The sequence below is a fragment of the Tachypleus tridentatus genome, chromosome 10 (genome assembly GCF_004210375.1).
Source record: "Tachypleus tridentatus isolate NWPU-2018 chromosome 10, ASM421037v1, whole genome shotgun sequence".
Lineage (NCBI taxonomy): Eukaryota > Metazoa > Arthropoda > Merostomata > Xiphosura > Limulidae > Tachypleus > Tachypleus tridentatus.
Genome location: NC_134834.1, coordinates 110,584,776 through 110,608,253, shown reverse-complemented (window position 1 = coordinate 110,608,253; position 23,478 = coordinate 110,584,776). Strand labels below are relative to the sequence as shown.

The 23,478-nt window shown below is 34.9% G+C and overlaps 1 protein-coding gene across 3 annotated transcripts in view; it reads left to right on the top strand.

Moving 5' to 3' along the window:
* The first annotated feature begins 4,254 nt into the window (after positions 1 to 4,254).
* The window catches only part of LOC143230078 (E3 ubiquitin-protein ligase RNF144A-like), a 20,611-nt gene continuing 1,387 nt past the window's right edge, over positions 4,255 to 23,478 (top strand). The window contains exons 1-10 of one of the 3 annotated variants that reach the window (XR_013016225.1): positions 4,255 to 4,731; positions 6,362 to 7,228; positions 15,205 to 15,306; positions 15,728 to 15,788; positions 15,990 to 16,102; positions 16,628 to 16,719; positions 18,345 to 18,489; positions 18,725 to 18,814; positions 19,514 to 19,768; positions 20,543 to 20,673. Coding sequence is in view for 1 of the 3 variants with exons in the window: in XM_076463088.1 (XP_076319203.1) it covers positions 6,497 to 7,228; positions 15,205 to 15,306; positions 15,728 to 15,788; positions 15,990 to 16,102; positions 16,628 to 16,719; positions 18,345 to 18,489; positions 18,725 to 18,814; positions 19,514 to 19,648 (1,470 nt within the window). In the remaining 2 variants the exon portion in view is untranslated. Of the gene's footprint in view, positions 4,732 to 6,361; positions 7,229 to 15,204; positions 15,307 to 15,727; positions 15,789 to 15,989; positions 16,103 to 16,627; positions 16,720 to 18,344; positions 18,490 to 18,724; positions 18,815 to 19,513; positions 22,790 to 23,478 lie in introns of those variants that run through there. The other 2 variants (XR_013016224.1, XM_076463088.1) reach the window with 2 other exon arrangements.

The window sequence follows — 23,478 nt, the reverse complement described above, 5'->3', positions numbered from 1 at the left end:
CTACTGTGTGTTCTAGAGTACTCGTCATTGATATGTCTACTGTGTGTTCTAGAGTACTCGTCATTGATATGTCTACTGTGTGTTCTAGAGTACTCGTCATTGATATGTCTACTGTGTGTTCTAGAGTACTCGTCATTGATATGTCTACTGTATGTTCTAGAGTACTCATCATTGATATGTCTACTGTGTGTTCTAGAGTACTCACCATTGATATGTCTACTGTATGTTCCAGAGTACTCACCACTGATATGTCTACTGAATGTTCTAGGGTACTCACGACTGATATGTTTACTGAATGTTCTAGAGTACTCACCACTGATTTGTCTTCTGAATGTTCTAGAGTATTCGTTATTGATATGTCTTCTGAATGTTCTAGAGTACTCGTCATTGATATGTCTACTATGTGTTCTAGAGTACTCGTCATTGATATGTCTACTATGTGTTCTAGAGTACTTGTCATTGATATGTCTACTGTATGTTCTAGAGTACTCACCATTGATATGTCTACTGTATGTTCTAGAGTACTCATCATTGATATGTCTACTGTATGTTCTAGAGTACTCACCACTGATATGTCTACTGTGTGTTCTAGAGTACTCACCATTGATATGTCTACTGTATGTTCTAGAGTACTCATCATTGATATGTGTACTGAATGTTCCAGAGTACTCACCACTGATATGTCTACTGAATGTTCTAGGGTACTCACGACTGATATGTTTACTGAATGTTCTAGAGTACTAACCACTGATATGTCTACTGTATGTTCTTGAGTACTCACCACTGATTTGTCTACTAAATGTTCTGGAGTACTCATCATTGATATGTTTACTGAATGTTCTAGAGTACTCACCACTGATTTGTCTTCTGAATGTTCTAGAGTACTCACCACTGATATGTCTACTGAATGTTCTAGAGTACTCACCACTGATTTGTCTACTGAATGTTCTAGAGTACTCACCACTGATATGTCTACTGAATGTTCTAGAGTACTCACCACTGATTTGTCTACTGAATGTTCTAGAGTACTCGTTACTGATATGTTTACTGAATGTTCTAGAGTACTCACCACTGATTTGTCTTCTGAATGTTCTAGAGTACTCGTTACTGATATGTCTACTGAATGTTCTAGAGTACTCACCACTGATTTGTCTACTGAATGTTCTAGAGTACTCACCACTGATTTGTCTACTGAATGTTCTCGAGTACTCATGACTGATATGTCTACTGTATGTTCTAGGATACTCATCATTGATATGTCTACTGTATGTTCTAGGATACTCACGACTGATATGTCTACTGTATGTTCTAGGGTACTCATGACTGATTTGTCTACTGAATGTTCTAGAGTACTCATCATTGATATGTCTACTGTATGTTCTAGGGTACTCATGACTGATATGTCTACTGTATGTTTCTCTGTTTTGTCTATTGTATTTTTCGCTATTCTGTTCTTCTCTCCTATGTTTTATCTAATGATTTCGTGAGTATTTTGTGGGGTGTACTCTTCTCTATTTCGTGTTCTGTTATTTTAAGCCTTGTATCTACTAATTACGTCATTTCTCTGATATTAATGACCAGTGTGGGGAAGAGAAAACTGAATGGTTTGTAAAATTATTGAATGTGAAAAAGAAATGAAAATAGAGCCTACTTGATTTGTGTATAGTTTTAGATTTGGTCGATATCAGCATAATATAATACATAATATCAGCATAATATAACATAGCAACTCTGAATTTTTGTAGTTTATCAAGTAAATTTCTCTGACTGTCGCATCATTTCACCTCTACAGATCTCTGTATTGATAGAAAGAACAAAGTGTGTGGAGTACAACTATTCGGGATCCTGGTAACGGGATGGTTTTTGGCTCTCCTGTAAAGAAGTCGGATGGAAGCCCCTCTCTAAGCATGCTGTAGTGTGTTATATATTTTTTTGTGTTTTCTGTAAAGCGGAACATTACTTTGTCTAATTTAAGGGTTTTGAATACACTATACTGTTACATTCCTGATAAAAGATACGGTTCTCTAGAATGTATTACGAATAATGTGTGTAGTTTGTACTGTTAAGGAAAATAAAATACGTGTAATTATAATGAAGATACCCTTTTCATTTATCTATATGCATGACATATATATGTTATTTTTCTTGCAAGTGGTCGTATAACCCAATCTAACCTTGTGTTCGAGACAGCCTTGTCGCAGCCTTGACTGTAAACATACTTCCAAATCTAGAACCCTTCTTTTCATGTGCGCTTTTCAATCAACATCCTGTCTTTAAACTTCTAAAGCCGTGTTAAAAAGGTTACAAATTGTGACGTCATTCTGATTATCTGTCGACATGAGTAAGCTAGTTGTTGATATATAATCTGATTATCCTCGTCTCATCAGATGCATTCTGACTATCCCATAGTTCACTCTCACGTTCATAATTTTTCTTTCATTTGCAACATATATATATAATATTAGTTTTTAATTAAGCGATTTTCATGAATTTGGCATGTTTGTTTATTTTGAGCACAAAGCTATCCAAAGACCTATATGGGCTTTACCCACCAGTGGTATCGAACCCAAATTTTAGCATTGTAAGCTACAAACTTAATGCTGAGCCACTGTGAGATGGAGTAAATGTGGCTGTGAAAAGCGTACAGTAAGATATCATATTCTAAGCCTGGGTTTACACATATTCGTGTTACTAATTTCAACAGTTAGATACTAAGTTTTGACTTGTGCTTAAGAACAGTACGATATCGCTTACGAAATGCTGATTTTTTATGTCACTCATATCTGCATGATGGATGACTTGTTTCTAATGGTTTGACCACCTACTGTCCGTCCAGCGTACCACTCAATGTTTCGTACCTGACTTTGAACCCCTTAGGCATGTATACATGGCGGCGTGAGTTTCCTTTTTAAACAAATATTATTGGAGTAAAAGTTTAAATTTTTAACCAATAAAGAACTGATATAGCATATAAATGAAATAAATGTTTATTTATTTTAAACACAAACCTGCAAGTTACCTGCACTGTACTCACTGCAAGTATCGAACAATATTGTTAGTGTTATAAGCAGTTAGACAATCAGTGTTAATGTAAAATTTATGTTTAAAGCGGCCCGACATGGCCAGGTGGGTTAAGGCGCTCGATTCGTAATCTGAGGGTCGCGGGTTCGACTCCCCGTCGCACGAAATATGCTCCCCTTTTAGCCATGGAGGCGTTGTAAAGTGACGACCAATCCCACTATTCGTTGGTAAAAGAGTAGCCCAAGAGTTGGCGGTGGGTGGTGATGACTAGCTGCCTTCCCTCTAGTCTTACACTGCTAAATTAGGGACGGCTAGCGCAGATAGCCCTCGAGTAGCTTTGTGCGAAATTCCAAAACAAACAAATGTTTAAAGATGTGTTCAATACTAATATAAAGTTTGTGTTTAAAGATTTGTTCAGTATTAATGTAAAGTTTATGTTTAATGATGTGCTTATTGTTAATGTAATCATCCATAAATACTTTTTAAAATTATATTGATATAAAACTGTCTATTTTCCTTTATTACAAAGCTTATAAAATATGTCGAATAAAAATACAACAACCAAAGAGAAACAAACTGTCTTCTAGTAGCTAAATCTACTTCTCAACTCTTTGTTGATTAATTAAAATCAAACGGTAAATATACACACGGAAGACGTGGGCTATGTTCTGTTACTTAGGTGACATAACAGGGGGCATAACCTGGAGGGTAGGGAAGAATGACCACTCTAATTTTCTGAAAACTGTTTACAACTCATCAGCTTATTACAGTCAGGTAAGTCAAGTTTATTTTGAGTATTTTCATTTTACAAGCTTTGTTTAAACTATGGTAAAATCACTCACCGTGTTTAAAAAGATGCACCTGTAGTTTGACATTTAGTCACGTTCTCTTTACTTAAGATTTTGTGTAAGAACAAGTTTAAATATTGAAGCGTTATAAAACCTTATTGTGCTAATTCTGAAGTAAGTAGACTACTCTGCCACCATTGCAATTCATACAAACATACATAATAAAACAAACACAAATAAATCATGCATAGTTGTAATTTATATTGATAACTATGGCTACGAGTTTGCATATATGCCTCTTCCTGAAACTTAAAATTAATCTAAGTATAATCTAACACAGCAATAAGATTTATCACCGCTTCAAATCCTTCGTATGGCACCCGCGTAACTTTTACTTGTTTAGTTCTTTTTAATGATGTATAATTTGTAGAATTAGTTGAAATTTGTAGATATTTCTTCAAATACGTCTTTTACGTGTAAAAGATATATAAACAATACAAATTTTAAAAGAGAAAAGTAAAAAAAAAATTCTATTACAAATTTCTATGTTAATACCGCATAGATACAGAACCCGTCTTTTCGTCATTGTGGTTTGACTTTTATAATGATTTTAGGGATAAAAAAAAAAAAGAATTATAACGCAGACGTAGTGGCAACATACGTCTCCGTGCTCAACCAATGGGAAGGTTTTGCTGATCCCGTACGTACCAGCGTGTTCACGTGTACACTTCGTGTTCATAAGCAGCTTCTGTACTAAACGGATATGACTAGTTCGCTGAGTATGCGAAGATGGTATAGGTGCACTCTCTTGTAAAAGTGATAAGCATCTGTTATTGCCGTCCATTTTACACTGAAGCAGAAATAAACATTGTGGGATAGTAAAATAGTATTCTGACAGACGAAGATCAAGAGATTGTGAACTGTAAGTATTGATTTAATTACAACTATTTTCTCCCCTCTGTTTTGTATGTGTGCTTATAGTTGTTTAATCATGCTTTAAAATTATTTTAAACGAACATTAATAAATATTGCAATTTGCAAAAAAGTTAGCATAGAATATGAATTCAATTAAACTTTAGCAAAAGAGAATAACAAAATAAAACGATGACAAATTATTAATTTTTTAAAAGGCACGTACGATAATTTCACGTGTTCGTGCTGTTGTTGTCGGTGTCGTTTTGTAAAGACTAGAATCAAGTCGAAACTGAAAGCATTCGTTTTTGGTTTTTGTTTTTATTATGTGACTTCTGATATTTAATTTACGGATCCATTTGCTGCATTTTTCGTATTGAAAAATAAATGTAAAAATTATGTGCTTTTTCTTTTCTGACAATTCTCATTTCCGAATGCAAGTAGCTACAAGTTAATGCACGAGTGTCGTATAACTGAACAAAAGTTTTTATTAATGGTTTTTGATTACTATTAAATGACTTTTTGTGTTGCATTATTATGCTTATTATAAAATCTTTGTAGTTCTGGTTATAAGATCAATCTTGGTTATTCTACTATTATGTTAGTTTTAACGATATAATTCATTTTGCTTCCTGTTTTTTTTTATTTTTATTATTCTTCCTAGTCCATTTGTGTTGGTGTATAAATCATTTTTTTTCTCCATCGTATTGCGCCACCTAACCTAAGTACTTTTGTTTTTATATCTCAAAATTAATTTCCAACACGAGTCTGTTCTTACGCTGTAACGATTTAGTCTTCATATAAAATTGAGTCATTGGCAGCTAGATTTTGTCGTCTTTCACGTTATTGTTGTTATTATTTACCTTGAGTAATACTACGTATAACCCAATTGTTACGTGCTTGTTTTCGGGAAAATTCAGCTTATTACATAAAAACGTTTGTTATGACGATCTGTGCAAAAGCTTCAGCCATAATAAATTGGAATACAACAAATTCCCAAAATATAACACACATCTATTTTTCTTTATTTGGGTTGTTTCATAACAGCTTCCTCAAACGAACTTCCATTTCAGGAATTTCTTATTAGCATTTTATTAAATGGTTATTTTGTTGGAATAATGTCAGAATCGAATGCATAAAACAACTCCATAATCTGCTGATCGTTGTTAACGTGTGCGTATATGTATGCAATCTTCCAGCATCAGCACGTATAGCTTTTTGAATCGGCCATATCTTGATAGCGGAGATTGTAGCGATACTTCCTGAAGTTGTTTACAGATATGATTAAAATGGCACGTGACCTTGGTGCTCCTCCGTAATAGCCGATTGAGGAAGATAAAAATAGAGATTACAAAAATTATACACACGTAAAGTATTTGAACGTTCGATCAAGGCTAAATCAAAATAGTAAAACTAAAAGTAAAATGTTATTTTGGAACGCATGTATTTAAATTTTGTTTTTCCTTGAGCTGTCATTTCATTGTTACTTCATATTTGATTTCGCATACTGTTCGAATGCAGTACTACAATTTTGGCAAACAAACAAAAATTACTTATCTGTCCCTATTTTTGCTTGTAAAACTATAATATGAACATTCGAATTACTTGTCGTTTACTAACTAAATGGTATTTTGATACAGGTTTTGTCAAGCCACTGATGATCAGTACATCGTTGTACTAAGAATTTACTTATCAAACTTTACGTCGGACGTTTTTTTAGTGTTATTTTATAAACCACCTTAGTTTTCCTGTCATAAATTTGTAAAGTTCTTAAAATGTCTCCTGGAGTTGAAAATGATGACAATGGAAGTCTTTGGTTTTCTGAAGAAAAGAATAGGTCGAACAAGAGGACTGCTCGATTCTCGCTTCGTAATTGGTTGTTTCGTCGTGATGAAAAGAAGAAAGTATTTGGTTTGACGAAGTCAAAATCTGTAGAAGAAGGGTATGAAGGCAAGAAGCTAGTTCCTAAGTCTAAATCTTGTGACAGTGGTGTTGCTGCCTATCTGATTTCACCGAGAAACAAAGAAACTTGCAAATCCTCATCAGTGATTTTGAAAAAGGTTCCTTCTATGATAAAAAAGTCATCAACATCTTGTGGTCGAGATTGTTTGAAAGTACCCTCTGCAACCAAAATGTTAAAGACTTCATTTAGTAGTGGTGATATATGTAAGTCTTGGTCGTCACCTAAGATAGGTCAGCATTCAGGACCGAAGATTACCAAATGTACCAGTCAGCATAATATAAAGCCTAAGAATTTTGACTTGTATTCTGGTCGAGTTCACCCTCTCAAGGAAACACTTTCAGTGTCTGATTTATTTCTCCAAGCAGCTGCAAGTAGCCAGGATTTGTCAGCAATTTCTCTACAGAAAGTGTCACCTGAAAGAGATTCAAATCCATTAGACAGTAATGCAATCAACCACCTAGTTCTTTGTAAACTGTGTTTAATGATGGTTCCACAGGGCACTCTGTACCAGCTTAAAGAATGTGGATGTTCTTTTTGTGAAATGGTGAGTTAGTGTATAATTGAATACACATTTGAATATGTTTAAGTTAGTTTTATATGTTATCAAGTATAACATATATGACAGACAGAAAATGAACTTGTCCATATGAAATACATAACATGTGTTTTGGCTGCCCTTGCATGCTCATTTCTAAAAGCCACCTTTTAATACTTAAGGAAGTAATAAATTCTCTTAACCCTGTAAAGTGCTCTATTACTGACCCCCTCGGTGTGGATTCCTGTACGTGGTGAGGGGACCTCCCAGTGAAGGTTCTGTTCTATCTGGTTACCTTCTCTGGGATCTAATCATCCACCCACGTGTTTGCTGTGCATGGCGACCTGTGAAGGGGAGGAAAGGATCCTGGTGGTTGAGGGGTCCAACCCTAACACACCACTTTGGCCTCGAATTCCTGTAGACGGGCGGTCTTTGGGTGGCCCCCCCTTGGGTCAATCGGCTGGTCCACTTGGGCTAGAGTCAACCAAGTACCAGTGTTGGAAGTTCTCAACGGGTGTTGTGGACATTGTGCCTGATGCTGGTGTTTGGGTATAGTGCTCACGAAACCCTGGCGTTGCTGCATTGTCCTCGCGTGATTTTGTAGTGCGTCCCCTTGTAGGGCTCCATGGTGGGTGGGGTCAGTGGGTACCAAAATTTTTTCTTTTTCCTATGGATCCTCTAAAAAATTTAAATAAAATTGTAAAAAAACAGTCAATGGGTAGCGACCACGTCTTGAATACTCAGAACGGCAATCTTCAACATCAGTAACACACGTACCTCATTTTCTTATATTATATTCTCTTTTGGAAACACCTTTAGGGCAAATGTCCCCTTTTTCTATTCAAAAGGGACTAGAGGGACTTGCTGGCTCTCCAAAGTCAGTAAAGAAACTTCGATCTGGTGACATATTGGTTGAAACATCCACATCCCAACACAGTGAACTCCTCTTGAATTCAAAGGCAATTGGGGATATACCTATTGAGGTTACACCTCATGCTACCTTGAATTCTTCACGAGGAGTTATTGTTGAAAAGGATTTGAAGAACGTTCCCGAGTCAGAGATTCTCGCTGGTCTCTCCACTCCAGGCGTTTCTGCAGTGAGGCGATCTCCACTGCAAAGATGGAGTTACACTGCCAACAAATACCCTCGTTTAACATTTACTTCACCACGTGCACCTGCCACCATCAAGGCAGGTTATCTCATTTGCAGGGTTCGGCCATACATACCAAACCCTCTTCGATGTTTCCAATGTTGGAGATTCGGCCACTCAAAGACATCTTGTCGTGGTTCCCTGACATGTGCTTGTTGTGGAGGCAAGGACCACGATGCCTATGACTGTGACATGAACCCACATTGCGTAAACTGCAATGGTTCTCACCCATCTTACTTTCATTCTTGCCCAAAATGGTTGGAGGAAAAAGAGGTGCAGCATTTGAAAATGACACATAACATTAGTTATCCTGAGGCTCGGGAAATTGCTGTCCACAACTCCATCTCGGACATATGCTGCTGCACTTCATTCCACAACTACAGTGGGAGTGCAGACAGATCTCTATGTGCCTCCAAGAGAATTGTTTTCAAAACAAATGAAAAGCCTTTTGACCTCTGTGGTTAAAAAGGTTGATGAATCAACTTCCACACCCATCTCTGTTCCTCCCATACCTTCCAACAAACCTCAAGATCCACGTCCTTCAGTTTCAAATACAGGCATTTCTTCTGATACATCTTTTTCTCCCACCACAAGAGACAAAACAATTATTCGTTTGCATCCTCAGTCACTGGATTCCCCTTCCAATAACAAAAACCTGCCCACCCGACCCAGAGCAGGATCCATGGAGGTTGATAGACCTCCTCCGACTAAAGACAGTAAAGAAAAAAGACGTGGTCGTAAACCGAAGGGTTCTCCAGCCACTTCACCTACTCGTTCTTAAAAATGTCCACCTTGATACAATGGAACTGTCGAGGTTTACGTTCTAATCTGGATGATATCAAAACGCTGATTGCTTCCTACCATCCTGTTTGTCTTTCTTTACAAGAAACATTTCTCAAAACTGCTGATACTGTCTCCATTCGGCAGTTTTTTTCTGTACAGAAATGACAGGTTATGTGATGGTCGAGTACATGGAGGGGTGGCACTGTTGGTTGATCAACATGTGCCCACCCTGTCTTTGTCACTCAACACACCCTTGGAGGCTGTAGCCATCCGTGTTTCCTAGGGTCATACCATCACTGTTTGTTCTCTGTACCTGTCCCCTGGAGAGACATATGATCAATCAGATCTTGATGCTCTCGTTGAACAATTGTCATTTCTAATCCTAGGGGATTTTAATGGACATCATCCCCTCTGGGGAAGTGCTATTATTGATGGGAGGGCCGATCTGTAGAGCGGATGCTCTCTGATCACAATCTTTCTCTTTTCAATACTGGTTCTTCCACTTACTTTCATGCACCTAGTCAGTCCTTTACTGCTATTGATCTCTCAGTTTGCTCCCCTTCATTATTCTCCCATTTTTCATGAAGGGTTGACAGTAATCCACTAGGCAGTGATCATTTTCTAATCCTTTTGAGAGAGACTGGCCGTGGTCGATGCCACCCTACCCGCGTGCCCTGGTGGAAGCTGGATCAGGCAGACTGGTCCACTTTCACTGCTCTCGCAGAACTTGATCCTGCCATTGTAAATCAGCCATCAATAGACGACTGTGTAGCAGCGTAACTGACTGTATTACACATGCAGCTGCTCAGTGTATTCCTAAAACCTCAACACGCTTTCCACGATATCCTCGTCTGTGGTGGAATCCTGCTTGCCACTTAGCACGGAAGGCTCAAAAGCGGGCCTGGGATACTTTTCATAGATATCCCACACTTTCAAACCGGGTTGCTTTCCAACGCGCCCATGCACATGCCAGGTGGGTAAGACGTCAAAGCCAGAAGGAATCTTGAATTAAGTTCACAACCAGCATATCTTCTACCACCAGTTCCAAGATCATGTGGGACAGGATTCGAAAGGTTAATGGGCACTACAATTCTGTCCCCTCTCGATCTTACTCTCTGATGGTCAGGAGGTGCCGGGTATCTAGCACTTCTGCTTGTTCCTCCACCTTCCTGGCCATCAAGACTCGGGCAGAGCGATCACCTCTTTCCTTTCGAACTGACTGTTTCTTTGGCTATAATTGTCCCTTTACCAGGGTGGAACTAAAAATGGCCCTTCATCGGTCTGCCAGTACGTCTGTTGGACCTGATGATATTCATTATGACATGCTGCACCATCTATCTCCTTCTTCTCTTGATGTCCTTCTGATTGTTTTCAACCGGATCTGGCAGGAGAATGTTTTTCCTGATGCCTGGCACCAGGCTATTATTTTACCTTTCTCTAAGCCAGGAAAAGATCCCAAGATTCTTTCAAACTACTGTCCAATTGCTTTGACGAGCTGTCTCTGTAAGACATTAGAAAGGATGGTTAATGCTCGTCTTGTTTGGTTCCTTGAATCAAACAACCTTCTCTTGCCCACCCAGTGTGGGTTCAGTCGACAGCACTCCACCACAGACCACCTAATTCGTCTTGAAACATCTATCAGAGAAGCCTTTCTCAACCACCAACATCTTGTATCAATATTCTTTGACATAGAGAAGGCTTACGACACAACATGGAGGTATGGCGTTTTGCGAGACCTCCATACATATGGGTTACGTGGCCATCTACCCATGCTTATTGAAAATTTTTTAATGGACAGGAGATTCCATGTCCGTGTGGGTTCAACACTTTCCTGTTCTTTTGTACAGGAACTTGGAGTCCCTCAAGGCTGTGTATTGAGTGTTACACTCTTCAGTATAAAGATAAATGCCATTACTGAACAACTCCCTCTCACTGTTGCGAATGGGCTGTATGTCGACGACTTTCACATCTCATGTCAGTCGTCAAACATGAGATATATTGAGCGGCAACTACAAACCGCCCTCAATTGTGTAATGGAAGTGGACTCTGGCTTAACGGCTTTAATTTCTCTCTCTCCAAAACTGAATGCATGCACTTTTGCCATCGATGGGGTATTCATCCTGATCCTGAACTTCATATCGGTGAAGTTTTGCTGCCAGTGGTCCCGGAGACCAAGTTCTTGGGGCTTATCTTTGATCGTAAACTGACCTTTATACCACACTTAAAGCAGCTTCGGGTCAAATGCACAAGAGCACTGAACATCCTCCGTGTTCTCTCTTCTACCAGTTGGGGGGCATATCGCTGTTCAATGTTAAAGGTATATCGTGCTCTTATTAGATCGAAACTTGATTATGGATCAATGGTCTATGGCTCTGCCAGACCCTCGGCCTTAAAGATGCTGGACCCCATTCATCACCAAGGACTTCGACTCTGCACTGGGGCTTTCCTTACCTCTCCAGTTCAAAGTATATACATTGAATCTCATGAACCTTTTCTACACCTTTGCCGTTTGCAACTATCTTTACAATATACTTCGAAGCTTCATTCCTTACTAAAGCATCCCACCTGGAAATGTGTTTTCCTTCCCAGGTGGGCAGTACTTTTTCAGAACAGACTATCTGTCATTGCTTCGTTTAGCCTTCACATCTGGGCGCAATTGGATGAATTGGGTCTGTCCTTGGATAACATTGCAGATTCCACAGGTTGGCCCATCCCACCATGGCTTATTACAGCCCCCAAATGTGACCTTTCTTTCAGTCACCTAAAAAGGCAGATACTCCAGATTGGAAGTTCCGTCTTTTATTCAATGAATATCTTTCAAACAATCATTCAGTTCCCATTTATACAGATGGTTCCAAATCAGGTAATTGAGTAGGCTCTGCTATGGTTTGTTATGGGTTAGTAGTTGCGTGCAGAATCCCTTCTACAGCTTCTGTGTTCACTTCTGAACTGTATGCCATATCTCTTGCCCAGGATCATATTGCAGCTGAGCAGTACTCCAACTGCACTACTTATACTGATTCGCTTAGTTCTATACTTGCCTTGGAATCGCTACACATTAGCGCACATCCTATTCTCACTGATATTCGAAACTGACTGGCCCATTTCTCATTAGCAGCTACTTCAATCCAGTTTTTCTGTATACCAGGCCATGTTTGTATTCGCGGGAACAAGCTTGCAGACATGGCAGCTAAATATGTCTGCTTCAGCACCATCACTCCTATGCCTATTCCATACATGGACTATGGTGTTGTCTTCAAGGCTTGGCTCTGTGCCAGCTGGCAGTCCACTTGGAATGAGTAACGTGACAACAAACTTTTTCAAATCACACCCAAAATTGGACTTTGGCCATCTAGCTTCTGTAAAGTTTGGAAGGAGGAAGTTGTTCTCACTAGGCTACACATTGGTCACAGTTGTTTAACTCATCATTTTCTTTTATTTGGAACTGATGCACCAATGTGTAGTTTGTGTAACACTCAAATCACTATCAGCCACATTTTACTTTCTTGCCATCGTTACAATTCTCAACGACGGCAATATTTTAAACATATTTTTTCCCAGGGTCAACCTGTAACATTGGACAGAGTCACCATCATGGTGACTCTGTCCACCTTGATAATGTTTTTAATTTTTAATGGCCATTAACCTTTTTAATCTCATTTAAGTGTTGCATATTTATTCATTACACCTTTTTAATTGTGGTCCCTTTTTTACAGTTTTAATCTCTCTCCTTCAATTTGACATTGGACAATGGCCAGAACATTAAATAACTCGACACCATGACTGGAAAGGCCAACTTCAGGTGACTAACGCTACTGTTTGAACTACTCGTTAGTCGTCCTGGCGAGTTGTTATTATACTTTTGCTGCATATCATTTCACACTTTTACTACTTAACTTTTTAGTACTGGCCATATTGACTCATAACCCGAACCAGGACTGGAAAGACCAACTTCAGGTGACTGACGGTGGTTTTTATACTTACCTATTAGTCTTCCTGGCGGGTTATGACCATTACCATTCTGCTACAGGTAGTTCTTTACAACTTTGTTGACTGGATGTCAACATTGGTTTTTATGCCATTTTCTGTTTTAATTGCTGTTTTGTTTTTACCTTCATTTACTTTTACAAATTTTACTCCATTTACTTGACTTTTATCTTTTTACTGGACATTTGGCTACTCATTATTACGATTTTTGCGGAGTGTCTTTTAAAACTTTTATTCTTTTACATTTTGATAATAGCTGCTATGACACATAATCCGGAACCAGGACTGGAAATACCAACTTCAGGTGATTGACGGTGGTTCTTTAACTTACCTGTTAGTCTTCCTGGCGGGTTATGATCATTACCTTTTTGCTAGAGTAAATACCTTACAACTTCTTATGCTCTGCCTTCTATCTTAACATTGTAGACTAGGTGTCAAAAAAACTAGTTTTATACTTTTTTGTTTTACCTTCATTTCCATTTATGTCTATTACTGCATTTATTTATTTAATTTTTTTTACATTTTTACCGAATGTCTGGCGCAGATAGCCTCGCTGCTTTGTGCCATAAAACACTAAATCAATCAGTCAATCAACTATTACTGACAACAAAAGTCCACTCCATAAACTGGTAAACCCTATAAGAAACACTGGAGTTATTCCATTTTTTCCAAATCCCAACTTTTTTACCTATACTGTCTTTAACAAATGTTATCTCATTAATTTTCTTAATAAACTTAATACTATCACCTATTTAGCATATCTTTCTAACATAACCCTTCCATTGAAAGAATTATTCTAGCAGTTTTAAAATAAATCAGTTTTCTTAAATACAGAACCAAAATTATGCAGTGTTCCAAGTGAGGTCTAACTTACTGAATAGTTACGAGACTTATTGTAGTATCTTTATAGTTTAATTTATATGTACATGTAAGTTTAAGTTCAATAACTTGAAGAATTTATGTGTAACTAAATTTAAATTATTAGCTGCAGTTTCAGGTTTTAAATAAAGTTTTCTTGAGGATTATTTTAAATATCTTTAGTAAATAGTTAACCTCCTGTTTCAGAATAATTTTTTAACAACTTTGGTAGTAATAAATTGTATATAATATTTTCATACATAATCTTGAAACTAAACTAATTTTTGAGAATTGTTGTTTTAAGTTTGTTACACAAGATTACATTACCATTCTTAAACTTTGTCTTAAATATCTTTATGTGAAACCTTTATGTTTTATGCATACAGATAAATAATATCCAAAGTTAAATTTCTTTGGCTAATAACTAACCAGTTTCAAATGCTGTAGGACATGTTGTCATAGTAAGCTGTGCTTGATTCATCAGTAAGTTGATCACTTATAAATATGTATCGCTCAGTAGACATGTAAATAAGAGGTGGTTAATGTGTGGTTGAACTGAGGAAACAGTGCATTATAATATTTATAAACGAAAGCAGTATGCACTGAATCATATATTAATTACGAAGTCAATTATTTTATTAGTTCCAGTTAGCTAGGCTTATATTGGAAGTTAGTATTAAACAACCTAGGTTTATAAACAAAACTTGTTTATTAATAAGTTGTTTTGGTGGTATGTGGATCATGTTAGACATTATCACAAAACAAATTGTCTACATGTTCACTTCTAAGTAGAAAATATTTTAGATTATTGTTTCACAAAACCATCATTGCAGTCCATTGTGTTGCAGAAACAATTATACTAATATATATATATAAATGTCAGTGATAAACATTGTAGGAATTTTTTAAATGATTAACCTTTTCACTTAGGTGTTTCTGTAAGTTGATTTGATTTTTGGAGGAGACATAAGATATATCTTAAATGCTATTTTTATACATCTCTGGTTTCAAAAAATATTAGTGTTTCTTTTACTTTATATATATTAAACCATTTAACTTATTTGTGCTGGCCTGAAGGCTGATTCGTTACACCTTCTCTAACGTGCAGTAGTATAAGGTTTGTCTAATTATAAACTTGGTTTTGGCAGATGTTCAGAGAATTTTATTATATTATTCTTGACTATTTTGTGTAAACTCCTTGTGTAGTGTCTACAACAGTACTTGACTGTCAATATACAAGATGGAAATGTGGTCACTACTTGCCCTGATGGAGAATGTAGGAAAGAAGCCAAGATTCTAGTTTCTGAGGTATGTGGTTTTGTCTCTGGGGGTAAATTGGTTGTGACTGTCTGCAGTATTCTAGTCCTTTTAAAAATGTATATTGATGGTAGAATAAAATGTACCTTAATTAATTAGTTTTTATTTACCTTTCACTTTTGAAAATTTTCACTTTTCTTGTACATTTACAGTTATATAAAATTCATCAGAACAGTCTCTTAAAGAAGCTATTTATTTAAGACAGTCTTTGTTATAAAACACTTGGTTTATTTACCTTACAAAAATATTTAAATATATGGGTTTATATATGAATTAATGTGACTTGCACCTCCTTCAGACCTGTGGTGACCAATAAATTTTAATCTTTTATATTGCAGAAAAGTTTTTATTAAACTTCTGAATATTCATCCAAAAGTGATTAAGTTTGATTATGTTAAATTTTATTTTTTAGGTTGAAAAGTTGGTGAATGCAGATGTTTTTGACCAATTTGAAAGGTTTAAACTAAACAGGGGTAAGTTTAAGTGTGAGTGGCTTTTTTTAAATAACTTTAGAAATAAATTTATTCAAAAGTTAAATAGTTTTTTTTTTAAAGTTTCCATTTGGGTAATTTGTGTTGTTGAGTATTCGTACTAACTTTGTTAGAGAAATTAAAACTTGCTGTTATGTATTATTTATGGTTCTGTTTTCAACTGTTTCCTTCATATTGTAACAGAGGTGGAGCTAGATCCCACAAGAACCTGGTGCCCTAGTGTGAACTGTGAAACAATATGTTATGTTAGGCCTACCATTAAAGGTGAAGAATGGGTAGCTGTTTTCTGCCCTAAGGTGGGTAAAAGCCTAATAATTCTCTGTCTTAACTTTGCTTGACACTATTTTGTACTTCGCACCTTCTAACTACATGTGAAAAATTTACAATATAGTGTTACCCAGAAATGTAACCAACACTTCTGGGTAGTAGGTAGCTAGTTATGTGTTGTAGAACATTTTGCAATAACATGATTCAACAGGAATGGTTGATCTTAGATTCTTAAGCAAGAAGTAAGCAGAACCATTATGTACATTTGTTGATGTACATTTAAACACTAGAATGAGTTTATTTGTTAATGCCTTTTAAATGACAAAGCATCAAAATTATATTGTGTGGTGTTTCCTTTGTGTTTTGCTCTGAAAGGGGATTGACTCTTTTTTGAAAGTTGTATTGTGCTGCCATCTGTTACCAAATGTTACCAGTATTTTCTATGGCATTAGTAATAACATACTCTTAATTTTTTTTCCTGTGAATGCTTTCTTGAATTTCATGTAACTACTGATTTTTACTTGTTATTCTGATATGGTTATTTTTCACTACAGTGTGGCTTGACATTTTGTTCTGTTTGTAAGGGAAAATGGCACCCATCTAAGACGTGTGATGAAGTAAGAAAAGAAGTGTTAGAGGACGAAGAGTAAGTATCTTTCAAGATTCACCATCACAGCTATCAGGGTTTTTATCAATTGTCAGTTTAAAGTATAGTATGTCTGGTTTGGTATTCTTCTACAGTAAGTGTTCATGACTTGTTGATGATAAATTCAATGATAAATGAATGTTATGTACTAAACCTACTTTCAAAATAATATATGTATTAGAGACTAACATATGTACAACAAATTTGTACACTATAATGATCACTGGAATATCATAAACACTATATAGTTCTCTACTAGTCAAATGTCCACTTAGGTATATTCAGTTACATTAAAATTTTAATTGAGAAGATGAACTACCTTTCTCTATTTCTATTGCACTAATATTCTGTGTATATTTTACTTACAATTGTGACATGAGTTACTGCTGTTCCAGTGATTGTTTGGGCTCTTTGCTTCAAAACATCCTCTGTTCCTTTTGTCAGTGTACACTTAGGCTGATTCAATTACTCTAGAATCACACTTTCAAATTGGTTATTTTATCTCCTTTACTACCATTAGTGTTGCCCTAACACATTAACCTATTACTTCTACCATAGTTAACTTCATCTTGAACTTTTCTTGGCTGTGATTTCTCTCTTCTAAAGTTATGTACATATTTGTAACATGTTAAGGTTGAGATCACACAGAGCAGACAATTTAGTTACAAATACATCTTCCAATAATCATTTGCTTTCAACTATATTATGTTTAAAAAAACACAAAAAACACTAAATAATCGTAAAATATTCATTCACGATATAAACTAATTAACAATGGCTACACTAAAATCTTTTTATATCATAACAGTACTTTTAAAATGGTTTTAGTGTTTTTGGTGTATCAACAAACTACAGTCAATGTACTGTAGGAGTCAGAAGTTTTTATGTCCTTTATTTTGGTTTTATATTGTTTAAAAGTGTCAAATCCTGAAAATCCACTTACTCTATTGCTTACAGGTCATTTCTTGTAGATGTTAAATTTGTTTTTCTCCTGGCTTTCTGTTGGTGGGTATTGAACTTTTCTTTTCTGATACCCTTGTTATATATTAATCAATTGTTTGTTCTAATTTCTGTTTTTGGTTTGGGATTTGTTAATCTGTTTTCTTTTCTTATACTTTCCTACTGATAATGTTGTCTTTCTCTTTTAATTTTCATTTCTATCTAGTAGAATAATTACCTTCCCAGTTTTTGATGAAGTTTGACGTAATAATACTAGTTCTATTTTTCAGTTCTCTCATTTTCTAGTTTCTTATGGATAATACACTTGTCAGTTAGTTTGTTTTATTGCTGGTGTATTCTGTTACTTAATTTTTAATGTCCATAATAAGGAGAACATCCTATTATGCAGTTTTAGGCTGAAGAATGAACAAATATATTGAAGATTTTGGTTACTTTTAAGGTTAAAACAGTGAGAAACATTAATTTTAAGTTAAATAAACCTGAATTTGCCCCTTAAGTGGAACTTATTGGTGGATGTAGAGCATATGAATGATGTGCTTATTCTATTATAATATTATGCTGTTTGTTTTTAAATTGGTCATTCTTGTGTTCTTCATTTATTTTAATGTTAGTTATTTCTGGTGAACATAGAGTTACTTACTGTTCTATTTCTTTATCCATTCTAGTTTCCTTCTGTGGGATGTAGAAAATGGAAACATTAAACGTTGTCCTAACTGCCATATCTTGATAGAGAGAGATGAAGGATGTGCTCAAATGATGTGTAAACGATGTAAACATGTATTCTGTTGGTATTGTTTAACATCACTGGATGTAAGTCATTTTACTTGTAACTCTACTTTATTTGTAGCTGTCTTTGTATAGACATTTTGAATCCCCATGTGTTTTGTGAAGCAATAGCTCTTGGAAAATATTCCCTACAAACTTTCAAAATTATAATTTACTTTAAATTGTTGTTCAAATTTAAGATAGATAATCAAAGTGATATACTGTATAAGCATGTTCATTCAAATTACATGATTAATGACATTATTATTTCCTGTTTTAGGATGACTTTCTTCTGAGACATTATGATAAAGGACCTTGTAAGAACAAACTTGGACACACCAGAGCCTCTGTTGTATGGCATAGAACTCAGGTAATGTTGGGTTTTGTGCTAGCAATGAACAATATATTGGTGTTTGTGAAAATTGTTATTGTTAAATGGGGGGAGGAAAAAATTCTTTAACTACTAGAATTAAATACCAAAATTATAATTATTTTTGATTATAGTACAAAAGAAAATATGTTAAATAATCTAAAGTGGTTTGTCTTCAAGTGTTTTTAGGCAAATAAATCATTTTGTAACCTGCACCAATATCATTTGTTTCACTTTAAGGTGTTTGATCCAAGATATTTTTTTCATGGAATGTGTACTATGGCAGAGAAACGTTGAAGTATGATAGAGTTAAGTAAAGAAATATGCAACTGTTATTCTAGCATGTCCAGCAGTTGTCACTTTATACAAGTGTTGTGGCTTCATTACTGTATATTTGTTTTCATGAGATCAAGTTTCATTATCACTCGTCTGGTATTAGATGTGTTGTGAGGAACATGTTTTAACTTTTATATCTTAATTAAGAACTTGCTAGCAAGCAAAACTTGAAGTTTTTGTGTTTCTTCTCTTATCTCGAAATGTGTAGGTGAAATATTTAATGTTTATTATTGAACACATTTATGTGAGAGTAGGTAACAAAACCTGTACAATAACTAACTAGAAAGGACATTAAAGAAAAAAACAACAAAAATAAATATTTCATTAGTTTTATTTTTAAGTGCCTATGTTTTTTAACTGCAGGTGGTGTGTATATTTGCTGGGTTTGGCTTTCTTCTCCTAGTAGCATCACCACTGCTGCTACTTGGAGCTCCATGTTTCCTATGCTGTCAGTGTAAACAGTGTAAGCTATCTGAGGAGGAACCTACAGCTGTATAGAACTGTCTTGAGTAACTGGTCAGTCACAGTTTTGAGGAACACTTCTTTTTCCCTGAAATGAGTGCTATGCACTACTTCAGTGATATGAACATGTTGGACAGCAGAGGAAAATATTTCAAGGTGTTTGTTCAGAAAGAAAATAGATGAATTAAAACTGTTACTGTGAAATTAAATGATGAAGCAGCAACTGATCATAAGGAAATACCTATATATCAAAATAATTAATGATTATAAATGGTTTTTGAAACCTTTACAAGAATTGACAAGGTAAAATATAAAACTTACAATGTTGAAATGGATGTCGTGGTTGGTTTTCTTAAATTGTAACACGTTAAACTGTACGCAGAAGAGTTTGAGATTTTTTTTCGTATAATGTTTCTGAGTGGTAAGATTACAACTTTGGTTATATCTACTTTAATCAAGTAATCTAACTTCAGGTAAGATGGTTCCAGATGAACTGTGAAACATCTACTGGTATAATGCCCTTTATTGTTAATAACCTATACTATTATGTAATGAGTTTATATTACATCTGCTTTAACATGGGATGATACATGATAACTAGTGTCTTATCTTTCTTATTGGAAAGTACAATATATAATTTTCAAACAGACTTTGTTTGAAACTAAGATAAAAATTCTTTATTATTGACAATGTTTATCACTGCATACTTGTGTCAAGAACAAAGCTAAAGTGTTTTGCTGCTAATGAAAACAGAACAGTGTTTTTGATGTGTTATTTATACTTTGCTTTTCTGTGAATTTTTAAGTTGAACCACATGAAAATAAAGAGTACTGATTGATGATAATAATAATTATAATAATAGAACTCTTGAGGTGGGGAATTTGATTTGCTGGTTACAAAAGTAATTTTTTTTTGTTTACTTTCATGAAGGAAGAAATGTTTTTGACTTTTAAGACATCCATCTTTGTGAAACTGTCAGTTTTGTTACGACCATGGAGCTTCGGTCCATTTCTTCAGGGAGAATAAAACATAACTTCTGTTTTTAGTTCAAGGTTAAAAACAGTTTGGAACATTGTATAGTGCTGCCATATTCTGTTAAGGAGTGCAAGCATTTTGGAGCTATCAGATCAGATGTAAGTTTAAATTATTGGAAGGATCACTTTTGTGTGTAGGGGAGCATTGGAACTATTGAGGACTATTTGGTTCTAGTTTAGATTGTGAGGTGTCTTGGATTATAAAAAATCTTTATCAAATGTTAAAATGACAAGTTAAAAACTGTTCTCTTCTTCTCTCATTAATTATTTAATCTATGTATCATATAATTTTTTTTATAGTTAATTAGTATTGAAAGATGTGGTGATTTTTCCTTTCCTGATAAGGATCACCTTAATGGTTTAGAATTATTTATTGCAGAATGTTACTTCCTGTGTTTTAAGTTTTATTAATTTCTTGTCTGAGTTGTGAAAAATGGATCTGTTTCATGTCTTCCACACAGAACAAAGAATTTCCAGATTCTATAAATACCTTCATGGTAAAATCCTGGAGACATTAAAATGACTATGAGCTTCTGCAGTTTCTCATCTTAGATGTTATAATTGTTTCCTCTTATTGTTGTCAGTCATCTGTTTATCCTTGGCTACAGTCATTTATTTTTATAGAAAAACTATTATTGCTACATTATAAACCTACTGCAGCATGACAGTTAATGTGTTGGCCCACAGTCTGTCACTCAACATACTTGCACTTTTGGCTGTGGGGCATTATAATGTAGCAGTCAGTCCTGCTTTGTGTTGGTAAAGTATAGCCCTATATTTGGCAGTGGGTGGTGTTGACTATCTGCCTTCCTTCTAGTTTTTCACTCCAAATGTAGGGATGGTTGCTGTAAACAAGTAACAGTGTAAAATTCAACAAAAATGTGTTCTAAACTTGTGGCTAGTTTTCACAAATTTGGTCTATTGAAAACTTAAGTTTTGTGTATCAGACCAAATGTTGTCTGATCATGCTAAAAGATTCTTTTTTTTTTAAAACCTCATAAAGGATTGAAATGTTTATATTTACAGGTGGAAAGTGTTATGTTAATACACTTTTATGTACTGTGGTATTGTATGAGGATAAGATTAAGTGTATATTGGATCATGTAGCAGTACTAGTGTTAATATAACATTTCTGTTGATATATTTTCATCTTTGGTCATCTTTCAAAAATCTCATTGTTGAAAGAGCAGAAAACCTGTGATCTGTATTTTGTGTAAGTCTCTAACTACCTAAAGTCTTGAACTGTGATTGATACAATTTGTTATTGGATTTAAACTTAGGTTTGTACACATTACGTTTTTAAGTAAAACATAGGTATATATCTATTGATAAGAAATGTATGCTTGTGTAAAAATATTACATAGTTGTGTTTATAAACAATAACTTATCTTTAAGATCTTTATACAAAATACAGAACTGTTTCATTCTCATGTAGTAAAAGTTAACAAGTGAATGAAAATTTGTGGTTCAAAACATAGTATTTATAGTATCTGTTTTTGTTTTCTGTTTACATTAATGCAAGGTCAACAAAAACCTCTTTAATTGAAATGTTTTATTTTTCTATAATTACTCATTCTGAGTTGATTGGTCATTAAGAGGTTTAGACAGTTTTGTGGACACGGCCTCAGAAGCTATGGCATTAATATTTGATCATTTAAACTGGTTTAGATGCGGAGTGTTACATGTTAACTTGATCATTTAAACTGGTTTAGATGCGGAGTGTTACATGTTAACTTGATCATTTAAACTGGTTTAGATGTGGAGTGTTACATGTTAACTTGAAATAGACTTTTGAAACACGCACAATAATCACTGCATACAAAAATGGTTAACTTCAAAACTTATGTATCAAGTATATTAACTTTAATTATTGCTTAAAAAGATTAGGTGATAACTTTTAACAAATCTTTGTTTAAAAAGGTCAAGTTCTCATGACTTGTGGTCAATGTAGAAGTGTAGTAATTGTTGTGCATCATAAAAATAACCTTTAGTGTTGAACTATGTGTGACAAGAGACCAGTGATATTCAACCTTTGTCATTACATAAACATATTCATGTATGTTAGACATATGTAAATTCAAGCTTAATGTGATCCATTTGATGTTTTCTGTTCAATAATTTAAATAAAGCTAATGAAATAAAATCAGATTATTAATTCAAAACTAAATCTTTATATTGGTAGGATAATCAATATATCCTACCACAGTCATAAGCTCTTCCTCGGTGGTTCAGACTCGTAATGCTAAGAACTGGGTTTTGATGCTCGTGGTGGGCACAAAACAGATTGCACTACAAAAACAAACTTACACTAGTCCTGATTTAGAAGACAGCTATCTATACACTTATTGTCTTAAAATACTGTTTGAATCTACTTCAAAACTTTGTTGTTCAGGATAATGAAGTCTTGTGCTGTCTTGGAACTACCTTTGTTGTCAGCTATACTTGTGATAGTGGACATATTATTCTCTGCTGCTACAAAAAATACAACCATTTGAGTAAGTTGATGATTCTAAAAATCATGCTGAAAATTAATAATCACCTATAGTTGTGATAAATTTATTAAATGAAAATTGCACTTAATACTTTATAATCAGCATGAGCAGTAGGAATCAATGGTTTAGTGTTTCCATTGTAGAAAATAACTTTCATATGTCTTGATGATAAGTCTCTATTTTTGAGGATGTTTTGCAATACTTAATTATTCTGTTAGTGCACCAATATCTGTACAGAAATGCAAAGTATCTTATTTACTGAAGTGATAAACTTGTTCATAGTGTTAAGTCCTCATGGTACTTTGATAGAGACAAATCATGAGTCATATTTAATCCTTAT